Source organism: Mixophyes fleayi, chromosome 5, assembly GCF_038048845.1.
Source record: "Mixophyes fleayi isolate aMixFle1 chromosome 5, aMixFle1.hap1, whole genome shotgun sequence".
In the NCBI taxonomy this organism is placed as follows: Eukaryota; Metazoa; Chordata; class Amphibia; order Anura; family Limnodynastidae; genus Mixophyes; species Mixophyes fleayi.
The window spans coordinates 234,052,553-234,064,950 of NC_134406.1; the positions used below are offsets into that span (position 1 = coordinate 234,052,553).

General features: G+C 35.6%; 1 protein-coding gene and 1 long non-coding RNA gene across 2 annotated transcripts in view; one reads left to right on the plus strand and one right to left on the minus strand.

Moving 5' to 3' along the window:
- Window positions 1-4,891, plus strand: part of KCNB2 (potassium voltage-gated channel subfamily B member 2) — a 180,469-nt gene extending 175,578 nt beyond the window's left edge. Inside the window, exon 3 of the mRNA XM_075213649.1 lies at window positions 1,482-4,891. Coding sequence (XP_075069750.1) covers window positions 1,482-3,605 — 2,124 coding nt within the window. The 3' untranslated portion in view covers window positions 3,606-4,891. The remainder of the gene's footprint in view (window positions 1-1,481) is intronic.
- LOC142159080 (uncharacterized) overlaps window positions 1-12,398 on the minus strand; it is a 52,329-nt gene that overhangs the window by 12,617 nt on the left and 27,314 nt on the right. The window lies entirely within an intron of this gene.

Consider the following 12,398-nt stretch of genomic DNA (forward strand, 5'->3'; position numbering starts at 1 on the left):
GTTCTATGTTGCAAACCAGATTGAGACAAAACATTGATGATGTGTCTAAATTGATGATCCACCCATGAACTTCTAGAAGATGAATGTTTAACTGAAGATGGAGAACCGTTAACACTCAAGCTTAATCAAAATGTCATTCAGAGATGTTTGAATTATTGAACAAAAGGCTCTTTTTTGTACTGCAACCTTTGGAACCCATGAAAGAAAGAAACGTCAAGGAGACATAGAAATTTATCCTGTATTCATTTGACAATATTTAAACAACCCATTTGTTTGAATATGAAGTGGCCAACATCTTTGAGCACTTCATTACTATTGTTGTTTTTAATTTGTAAGGTGCCACAGTGCTCCACAGTGCCAGACAGCAGGGAAAACAGAGCATATATAAACAATGTAAACAAAATAAGTGCAGATGTGAAAACAAAGGCTAGGGATGGCCGTGCTCATTATAGTTTATAATCTAGTGGTTCCTAAGGCTGGTGGCCAGTAATGCAGTCTTAGCATTGTCAATGGATTTTGGTATTCAATCTCTTATTGTTCCAGAAAGGCTTCTTTTTTTTACCGAGAGACACCACATATTGAACCATAGAGTAATTGTCCTAAAACTGTTTTCCCCACTTGATACCTAGGTTGACATTTAGGTAGTAAAGAGATTTGCTTGATACTTTTAGAAGACATCATCCATCAACCATGCCCTTAGCTATAGTAATGTAAGTGGAGTTGGCAAATTTGTAAAAAAAAAATGTTTAAGGGTCTAGGGAACTTGGAAGATTTGCATTCACACACTCACACTTCAGTAAATATGAGAATGGAAATAAAAATTAAATAAAACTACAACTTGTTCATTCTGAGCAGACTGTATATGAAAGATAACTATGTGTTGGTTGTGATGTTGCCAACAAAGGTTTAATTATTTCCAGTTCCGCATGTGCGACTGCTGTGGGGTCATCATCATCAATTAAAGGGGGTCGCTGAAGAATGCATATGTCTCTAAGAAACTACTCAGTCTGAAGGTAGTCATAGTCAGTAGCTACTGAGGATAAAAGACATTCATATAGATGCATTCATATTGTAAAGATGTTATCATACGGTTGCAATGTTTTGGATTGTTTTGGGATGGAAAAGTTCTTCTGAAAGTTGGGAGCATGGCTACTGTTTTAATGCTGAGTGACTTGGTGAAGCAAGGAGCCCTTTAAAATATTGCTATGATTATTGGAATTTCTAATTACACTCCTCTTTCAGATGGAGGTTTTTCTGCTTTATTCAGGGTAGACTGAACTTTTGCAAAATGTATTTAGCTAACAACTAGTTGAGATCACAAAACAGATTATTAATTAGTGTAAACAATACTTCAAGATACTTCAAAAGTATATATATATGTATATAGTTTTTGCATTTAGGAATAAGCAGTTAAGCAGTAAATGTAATGCAGATAAAAATAACAATAATAAATATGACTTTTTATCTTACTTGTCTTTCAGATTTTGGCAATTATATCAATCCTGTTTATTGTGCTTTCGACCATCGCATTATCACTGAACACACTACCTGATTTGCAAGTACCGGACGAGTTTGGACAACCAACAGACAACCCGCAGTTGGCACATGTTGAAGCTGTATGCATTGCTTGGTTCACAATGGAGTATCTTCTACGCCTGCTTTCTTCACCAAACAAGTGGAAATTCTTTAAAGGACCACTGAACGTAATTGATTTACTAGCCATATTGCCATACTATGTTACAATTTTCCTTACAGAGTCGAACAAGAGTGTTCTTCAGTTTCAAAATGTCCGCCGTGTGGTTCAGATATTCAGAATTATGAGGATATTGCGTATCCTTAAACTTGCCAGGCATTCAACAGGTCTACAGTCACTAGGATTCACACTCAGGAGAAGTTATAATGAACTGGGATTATTGATATTATTTTTAGCAATGGGGATAATGATATTTTCGAGTTTGGTATTTTTTGCTGAGAAAGATGAAGATGCTACAAAATTTACAAGTATACCTGCATCTTTTTGGTGGGCAACCATAACCATGACGACTGTTGGATACGGAGATATTTATCCTAAGACGTTACTTGGCAAAATAGTGGGGGGTCTTTGTTGCATTGCTGGAGTGTTAGTGATAGCCTTGCCTATTCCTATTATAGTCAACAATTTCTCAGAATTCTACAAAGAGCAGAAGAGGCAGGAGAAGGCAATAAAGAGGAGAGAAGCACTTGAGAGAGCAAAAAGAAATGGGAGCATCGTGTCCATGAATCTAAAAGATGCATTTGCCCGCAGCATGGAGCTGATCGATATTGTCGTAGATAAATCTGCCGACGGAACTGATAAAGTAGAGAAAGCTAATGATAATCATTTGTCCCCAAGTCGATGGAAGTGGGCACGGAGGACAATGTCTGAAACAAGTTCAAATAAATCATTTGACAATAAGTATCAGGAGGTCAGTCAACATGACTCTCAAGAACTACTAAACAATTCTTCCAGCCCACAGCATCTCAGCGCACAAAAGCTAGAGGAGCTGTACAATGAGATCACAAAAACACAGTCACATCCCAGTGTTAACTCTGCATATCTTGAGCAGTCGGTCATTCCTCCTGCATATGAGGAAGAAATAGAAATGGAGGATGTTTCTTCAAAGAGAAACCAGTTATCAGTTGCTCCAAAAGATATAATAACTGACATGAGAAGCGTTTCTAGCATCGATAGCTTTGCCAGTTGTGCAACGGATTTTACAGAAGCAGAAAGATCTCCTCTTACGCCATTTCAGGGAAGTAACCTTGAAATGAGGTTTCCGTCATATACTGTGCCTGAGGGAGGCAGTCAAGAGATCAAATCGTCTCAGTTCCTGCCACGTTCAAAATATACAGGGTTTGCTCCCAAAGATGTCACCTTTGAATATAAGTTATCTGAGGCATCTGCCAGAAATGATAGTGGAAACCCAAAAATAATTCTGCAAGATCAGATCAGTAATGAATTGGAAGATGGCCAGAGTTCCCAGAAAATGAACAACCCACTTAAAGCTAGATCCTTGAAAGTTAACTTCAAACAGTTAAGTAGCGGCACTCTCCAAAATCCAACAAAAATTACAAGCACGTTGCCAGTAAATACAATAGACCACCCATTATACACTCATCTTCAGCTAAGTACAGTTTTCCTGCAAGACTATTCTTCCCCAGACCAACCAACACAGACACAAACTGAAGCACCAGGTGGATTTTCAAGACCTTCAACATCACCTTCTCGAAACCCCAAACTTATTTCACTCTCTTCAAAGAAGAGAAGCAGCTTTACAGAAATAGACACAGAAGATGAGGATTTCATGCAGGTATGTGCTGCAAAACACGATACTCAGGAGGACATAGAAACTAATTGCAATGAGGAAAAGAATGACGGAAGCTATGTAACTGCAGAAACTGATGCACTCTCTCTACAGAAAAATATCAATCAAAACTGCACTCAGGACATTTACCTGGCAGGAGAGGACAATAAACCGGAGAGTAATCCGGAGGAAAGCAAAGTAGAAAATCATTTATTTGTCCCAGAAATCCATCCAGACACTGGTGAAACAGGTTATTGCCAGACACGTGAGACCAGCATGTGACTAGCTGCAAGAGCAATAAAGACTTTTTTTCTTAAAAGTACTAGAGGTTGGTAACGCCTGTGAAATCAAAAGGAAAAGCCTCAAAAACTACTAATTTTGCATGGCATGAAGAATTACTTAGATAAATAGTTCAGGAACTACCTTTTGTAACAAAACATATAATGACTCAACGGCAGTGTGTAATAATGAAAGCCATTAAGAGCCAGTGTATTGCAAAGCCTGACATCCTTGATCCTTTAATCCATGATTGTAGATATGTTTCGGAACGTTTAAAAAGCGGTGTACAGTTTGCACAAGAAGGGATTAAGTGTCAATGCATGCATTAAAAAATGGAAATGTGGTTCTGTGAGCTTTAAGGAAGCCTATATGTGTACATATGTTAGCTAGAAGACTGAATATAAGCAAAGTATATAATGGGAACCCATTCATTAGGACACCGGTACAATACTTCCCTTACAGAGTACTGCTTGGAAGACTTGTACAGACTTATGTTGCAGAATTGCAACCTTATTGTTAGTTGGTCCAGTGATGTAAGGTTTGCATTATAACACTGCTACTGCAAAGCTCACCAACACTGGATTCGTTATGCAACTGAAGTAAATGCTTTGTTTTCAGAGATCTTTGTTGGTTTAAATTAAGAGAATATTTTTTATTTTTTGTGCTATAAACCACTACAGATTTTGCTGTGCATAAAAGATTGTTTTTGCATTTCTTACTAAAAAATAAAAATAAAGCAAAAAAAAAACAGGCAAGATTTAACAACCAGAAATACAAGTGTGAAGACTGATATTTAATGTGTTAACTTGCCAAAAATGTTATGAATAATAATGTCCCAATGTCAAGTACAAAAGTACGGTTATTGATCGCCACGTAAATAGTGCCAATTGCCATGAAATAGCTCAGATTTCAATATACATGTTGAATGTCATGTTGTGTATTTCCAGTCTATATTTTTATTGCTAATGAGGGACAATACGGTTTCAACACTTCCAAACAAAATCCACGAGCAAACAAGAGTTACTTTTGCTACATTCCAATCAATCTACAACCCTTATAAAACCGAACATCCAAAAAGGGAGGAACTAGTGTGCAGAGCTTGCTGCAGCTAACTGTAATACTGGGCCCGCTCACAGAGGTCATGCAACTTAAAACTCCCAGTGCAGTACCTGTTGGTACTTGGACTTCCAAATGTTATTAAATCTTCAGATTGAGTCCTTGGTATGATACAGTCCCAACTTTATACTTTGTCACTATCTAGTCGGAGGTCCCAGCTGCACTGCATCAAGAACCCAACAGCACAAAAAGAGGGTGCCCACCCCCAAAAAAAAATGTAGCTTTTAAAAAAAGAAGTGCAAATATACAAATTCTGATCGTATCACACCCCAGAGATAAACTATACACCTATATGGTGTGATAAATAGTGAAACAAGAAAAAAAAAGATTATTTTGAGTGTTCAGGTCTTCTGGCTTTATGCATTTCTTATAGTAGACCTGAAAAGGCCTTTCATTTTTCCATATTGGATATATTAAAAATAAGGAATTTGACAGTGAAGAGACCACTTGGAGTACCATACCAAGCATATGCAAACATTTGTTCATCAAGGTAACGGGGAACTATATGCACAAAAAGATTTTGCACATGTTCCAGCTGGCAACTTCACGGTGTGGGGGGATTCAGTTTGTGCAGATGCTATGGCAGAAATCTATGCTCATATTTTCTTGCACCCCATAAAGGATTTCAGAAGAATAAGCAGAGATTCCTTCTGTTATGGCTGGGTATAGGCAATGTTCAGCTGCAACTCACGCCAAATTGAATCCATCCTTATAAGTGCAGATGACCATAATGAAAACAACAGATCTAATTTCTGGGTTCTCATACTATTTATGCTGAATGGGACACTTATGGGCTTTTCACTTGCTTGACTAGATAAGCAAATGTATCCAGCATGAGCTTGGCATGCCAGTAACATTATCGTACGGACTTACTTAATAGCAGTGATGTGCTGTAAACCATAGCAACCCATTACATTAATCTTTTAGCTATCTAGAGTCGTCAGACTAATGAATGCCAGTAAAAGCCCTTGTGTGTGGAAAATCCCAGAAAAATCAGAAATGCTAAGAAACCAGTTTTCCAGCATCAATTATGGTGCAGAACATTTGAAATAGTTTTGGGGCAGTAGTTCATTTTCAAGATGCTTCAGATTTTTTTGGCTTTCCAAATATCTTTATGCCCAATTTTGTTTTGTTTTTATGACAGATATGGGTATATATTATTGTTTAATTGGCATATAGGCAGCAAATATGTCTGAAAGCTAATGTAGCACATGGTGATGTAAGGTGGACATTTATATTCAAACACACAATCAGCTTTTTATTCATTTATTTTGCTGGTTGGAATATATTTGTCATGTTAGTGGGCAGGCTATTGGGACCTTCCAATTCAAGTATAACTACCTACTAGAATGCACTGAGAAACTTTTGCTCAAACTCTTCACCAGCTAGGATAGCACAACATTTAATGTGGATAATTTTGGACAGCTGAGGTGCAGTGCAAAATCATGTATGATGGTGATGTGTGCCTTGCTTTGCAAACACCTGGCAAACAGCAGGCGCTGAACAGAGCCAGTGCGTTCCTTGCAAATTACAGTGTACCAACAGTGGTGCACATTGTTTTGTGGAAATGCAAAAACAAGATTTCATTTTGCAAACAAGCTTATTTCAATTAGATGAAGGGTTGGGAGGGCAAATTGATTTGTGGAAGGACAAAAAGCCATATTCACTCTGCAACAACACCTGAATTGTGTATGCTCTCTGTGCTGGAAGAGATCAGGGGATAAATGTATCAATGTGTGCACTTTACAAGTTCCCGATATTTGGCGACTTTGCAGGGAAAAATTTAAAGTGGCAATTGCTTTAAAGGCATTGTTTTGCCTTTAAAGCCATTGCCGCTTTAAATTTTTCCTGCAAAGTCGCCGAATATCGGTAACTTGCAAAATGCACACCTTGATACATTTACCCTCAGGTCTTATCCTATATTTTTAACACATTTTGTGGTTCTGTTGAGGAGTGTAATTCTAAGCACACTTTGCCCAATATAAAATAATGCTTTCACTTCAAGACTCATTTACTTCAAAAAATGAGGGTAAACTGAGCAGCATTATGTGAAAAAAAGTATAAAATTTAATTTCATGAACGAGGTGGTTCCTAAGTAGTAGGAGGCTGGACTTTGATCTGATGTTAACCTTTTTGCACAGCGTGGCTTTTCAGATTTTCTTGTTTCCCTACAAACTTAAACACAAGTCTGCAGCAACATTTCATAAGAAAAATGTGTAACTGGTTCAGTGGTGTAAAACCAGTGCATTTGTGAATAAGATCCACTGATCTAATTTGCTGACATGAGATTAATTACAACGTGTTTGTTGTTGTCCAATTTTTGTTTTATATGTTAAACATATAAAATAAAATGACTGCAATATTTGTAAAAATAATTACCATGTTCACAAATCCAAAAGAATTGTGCAGCTATTATAAACTGAAAATTACCTCTACTATTCAATAGAGGTGTATGAATCCCCAGAAACTTAGTTTGATGACATTCAGCCAAACTTCAGCTCATCATTCACAAATTGTCAAGAGATGTATGTCTCTAAGATTCAACCAGTAAATTGGGGGACCATAATTGGTTCGGCCCAGTTTTTATTCGAGGACTTCCTGACAATCATTATACAAATGTGTAGAGCAACTGCAAATTACTGAGAGGTTGAGAGTAAGGGTGCTGTCAGATTGGAATTTTTAACACTAAGTAGCACCAAAAGACGTCAACCACTACTGTCTCATCCCATCTCCACTGCCGGCACTTTGCAGTAAAGAAAGGACTTGATGTCTTCAGAGAGTATTCTTGCTCTCTTGTGACATGAGTGTTTCATCGCAACAACATTTATGCTTTACTAATACTAACACATTTTTCAACTGGAAAAGTGCTAGTGTTAAAAGTGCCTGTCTGGCACAACTGCAGCTGTCAATACAGGTAAATAAGATATTGTGTTTCATTAAGACAGGGTGGATAGACCTACAAGTGCAGTCAAAATGTGCTTTGCGGCTGATGGTGTGGTTTAAGAAATATACCATCAGATGTCACAGATTGCTCCAGTCAGTGTGTGGTAAAGAATACATCTGTTAAACAAATCACTTCCCTGGGTATTTGTACATTTAGATAACCAATTGTGCTAATCACAAGTGCAAAAGAAAATTGCTTTCCTGCCCATTAGTCCATTATATATTGTTTTACAGTACTGAATGAAAGAATAGGCTAAAGGATGCAAAGATATGGGCAATTTGTGCAATGAAAAAAAATATCTAAACAAATCTATCAAAGAGCCAATATAGGGCTAACTAAGACGGAAAATAAGGCAATGCTGCTGAACTGTTCAGACAGCTCTGTATCAAATACAGGAGGCCATTTATTAAGTACATTTGATGCAGACTACAAATAGCATTGACTTTACACAGTGCACTTCTAGGAGCATGCCTATTCCAAATGGGAGACACCTTCATAAACCTGATAGATATACAGAAGCGGAAAAGTTTGAAGAGGTGCACTATGCAAATGAACAAATGTCACATCAAAATCCAACATCCTACAACTACAGTCATCCCTTCATTAAATTACACTTTCCATTTATCTTGTAAAATACTACTTGAATTAGCCTTATTTATGGCATCAGGACTGTCTTTTTATATGTATGAAGCTTTTTATTGCATTACTTTAATCTTGGTTTTGCACTACTCCGCAGAAGTAACCGCACTCAGTGTAAGGAATGGCTCTACTTAAGTCCTTGACCTGGGCAACCTTCTATTCCACAGCAAATATGGCCCTCAATCATCATAACACCATGTACCTCAGCAGAAATCTAAGCACATTTGCACAAATTGAGATGCATGTTGATACCAAAGCTAATTTTGTGGTGCGTGACAGCCATTATTTGCTCCATAAATGGACTCCTCAGTATCCACAAAAGCAAAGAATAGTCAGGTACCAGGCCTCTGGTAGTGCCAGCTCATGTTATAATCCACGAAGAATGAGTGCCTAAGACTGTAAGTTCCCTTAATATAGGGCTACAGATATGTGGCATATGGTGATACTTGCTGATTGGCTCCTTTACATTCCATGCACTATCATTAAAAATAAAAATGCACTCACTGATTCTCCGGTGAGCATACATTATTTGCATAATTATGGATGAATCTGGCTATATTTGCGAATCAATATAATTTGGCTGATTTTCAAAATCATTGCCACCACTTAAGTCACTAATAGAGATAAACAAGTAATAGCTGACAGTCAATAGTTCCCACCATGGAGAGAGCTTATCCATGTTTTAAAATCATTCTAACGAAAATATAATAAGAGTAATGCAGGATGACATATCCTAGGGCTTTCAAATCCAAGAATGATCTATTAAATGTAATTTCTGATAATATGCTGCACTTTTTTAATCTGTTAGTAATGAAAACAAATTAGTCAGCACAGAACTACATTGTAAATGCTGGCATTAATTTGATGGCTGTAAAAAATATAACAACTTTTTTTTCCTCAGGGATAGTGGGATAATTAAAGGAATTGGGACAACCCATATATGAATCTCCAGCACTAGTCCACATACTTCTGCTGTTTGTTGTAACACTAGCAAAAATATGAGTGAAAACAGGTAGTGTTTAACATGCATTTGCTTTTATCATCTTCATAAGCAATTGGAGCACACTGTAGGCTTTCCCAATGCGTTCAGCCATGGTAAACGCATTGATTAAAAAAAGATGCGTTTCAAAAAGCAGAACACAAAAGGAACAACACTGCCGCAACAGGAAACGCTAGTAAATGTGGTAGTAGGTATGGTGACACTAGTGTCAGACCTGATTACATGCATTTACTAGCATTAAACAGAATAACATAAAAGCATGGAATAAATTTCCAGTAGGCATTACAAAGCTGTACTGGGAACCACTTCAGGGTAGGATGTGGAAACACAGCACATTCATTTATGCACAAAGTACTTTTGGTCTCCCATGCACACACATAGATGCACATACACACACACAGGTTCTTTTTTCTCCCCTGAACCCATAGGCACATTTTGCAGGATTTTTGTGATGGGAATACACATGTTCGCTACAGTGAAAATGTCAATTCAAGTACTGCTTACTCTCACTTTTGGACCACTTCAGTAATTACAGTATTACAATGTTTCCTTTTTTATCATAAAATGCTGATCATTGGAGCTTTACTTAGATCAGGAGCACAAGGAGATACTGGCCTGTCTTTATTTCATCTGACCACATTAGTCCATTTTTGAGTTAATTACATTTAATTTAATTACATCAGGCATTGAACATAAAGGTACAGGATCACCGCCAACTCAGAGGAGATGCAAGATATCAAGTGTGGAGCAGAAATCCGGGTTAAATTTACCGTAATAATGGTAATAGGTTTAACGCTGCGATACTTCAGGGGGAATTTCCCCTTTAATTACCTGGTGATAAGTACAAGCTCAATCGCTATCGTAAATACTATACAGCTGTATAAAAAGAAGATTGTAACATTTTCAAGTGTATTGTTTACAATCACTTCACATTCAATCTTTACTAAAAATATTATTTTTTATATTAGCTACAAAGTCTAAACGATATTGCTCTGTTCTATATTTTTCGAGACTAAAAATGTATACTAACATGTATATTACAACTGTTAAAAAGAAATGTCCTGGCTTTCCTGTTTACTAGGCTACTTGAGAAATGGCAAATAGAAACTTGGATTTAGCTTAAACATAACTTTTGAGGGAAACCATTCACCTGTTAAGCAATATGGCAAATCTAATAATATATATTGATTTTTATATTGGATACATCCCGTTTTCACAGTCAATTTAACCGATAAACTACAATCAGCACGGTATCAACTAACCTAAATAAATATAAGGTATTAATATTACGATTATACTGCAAATATCACTAATATTGTAAAAGATTTCATCTTCACAAAACATGTTGTTTAATTCTATCCATCAATTTATAGAATGTTTTTGTTCAGTCCATGTTTTATTCATATTGGGAAATTATGAGCTACTGCAAGTCATATTATTAAATATAAAAATGAAATATATATATATATAAGTCTACAGAAAATAAAAGTAAAGGAAAAGCTGCACTCTATGAAGTAATGAGCAAAAATAAAATGCACTTATAACCACAACACCTTTTATATAATAGTCCATGTCACTATATGTTTCCAATAATAAAAAAGAAAGTCTTTTAATGATTTTGGAATATAGAAGAGGGCTGTATGGTATTATGACTTCGGCACAGTGTCATGGTAAATGAGTGGAGGACATGTAGAAATCATAAAATGTTACACATAAACTTTTAGTTATCAATAAGTCAATCACTTTGCTAAAAATAAATATTTCTTTATATTAATTAATTTGAAATTCCAAGATTGTATGAAAAATGCAAACATTTGAAATATAGTTTGGCAGGGATTCATGTTTTTGTACCAGACCAACTGTTTATAGTTTAACTTATAAAATTATTAACACTACGAAATTTAAGATTTACCTGTTCAATTTACAATGTGATTATGGAAAATATCGTATTAACAAGTACAATGATAAATACAAATATAATGATAACATATCAACAAAAACGATTTGAAAGGTTTGTCCAAAGACACATTTTTGCTGAATGATATAGTTATAGATTAGTATAGCTATTTTGCTCTTGTATTTATTAAATAACAATTTTTAAACTTAATAAATATATAATTAGATTATCTCCGTTTTTATTAATTAATTGCTAGAACTAATTCCTTCTAAACTATTTTCCAAATTTTAATAATACAAGGGACGCTTTATCTTTTATTCAACAACAATATCCATTTTCCTTATAACCCTTTGTTCCAGCTACTAAATGAAAACAATATACTATAAGGCTGAATACTTCATTTTAGGTATGACAGAATACTAGCTAGTCTAATATATTCTCATCTAAATTATTTTCCTGTGAAAAAACAAGGACATTTACAGTGATGTTCTGTGCAGAGAACTATTTGAAAACTTGCATTGCAGATATTTTAGAAATAAATAAACTAAATAGAAATTGAGGATACTTCAAAAATGTTTACACTTGAATGGAATGTTAAACTGTAAACTAATTTATAAAACTAGCATGTGCATGCTGCATCCAAACATTAGGTTTAATAAACATTTCAAGGTGTGATTGAATATCAAACAGGCTGTCAATAATTAAACCATGCATCTATTTAAAAGTTACTTATAGAAAAGTTCCAGAATTCTATTGAAATTAATTAAATGTTATTTATATATGTTACTTTTTTCCAGGTTATCCACTTTATTTGTAAAAATGTATTCAATTGAGAATAAACATATCTCTAGGCCTGGATTTAACCGCCTAAAAAATACATAAACCAATACTTTTCTGTTCCCTTCTCCTGGGGGTAAATGTATCAAGCTGAGAGTTTTTCAGCAGGTTTGAAAAGTGGAGATGTTGCCTATAGCAACCAATCAGATTCTAGCTATCATTTTGTAGAATGTACTAAATAAATGATAACTAGAATCTGATTGGCTTTTCAAACCCGCCGGCAAACTCTCAGCTTGATACATTTATCCCCTGATTTCCACAGAGCTCTATTACATCATACCAGTATAAAACAATATAGTTATTTTTTTACCAGTAATTGATTGAAATAATACTTTTTTTAAAAAAAATTTGGCCAGGAATGTA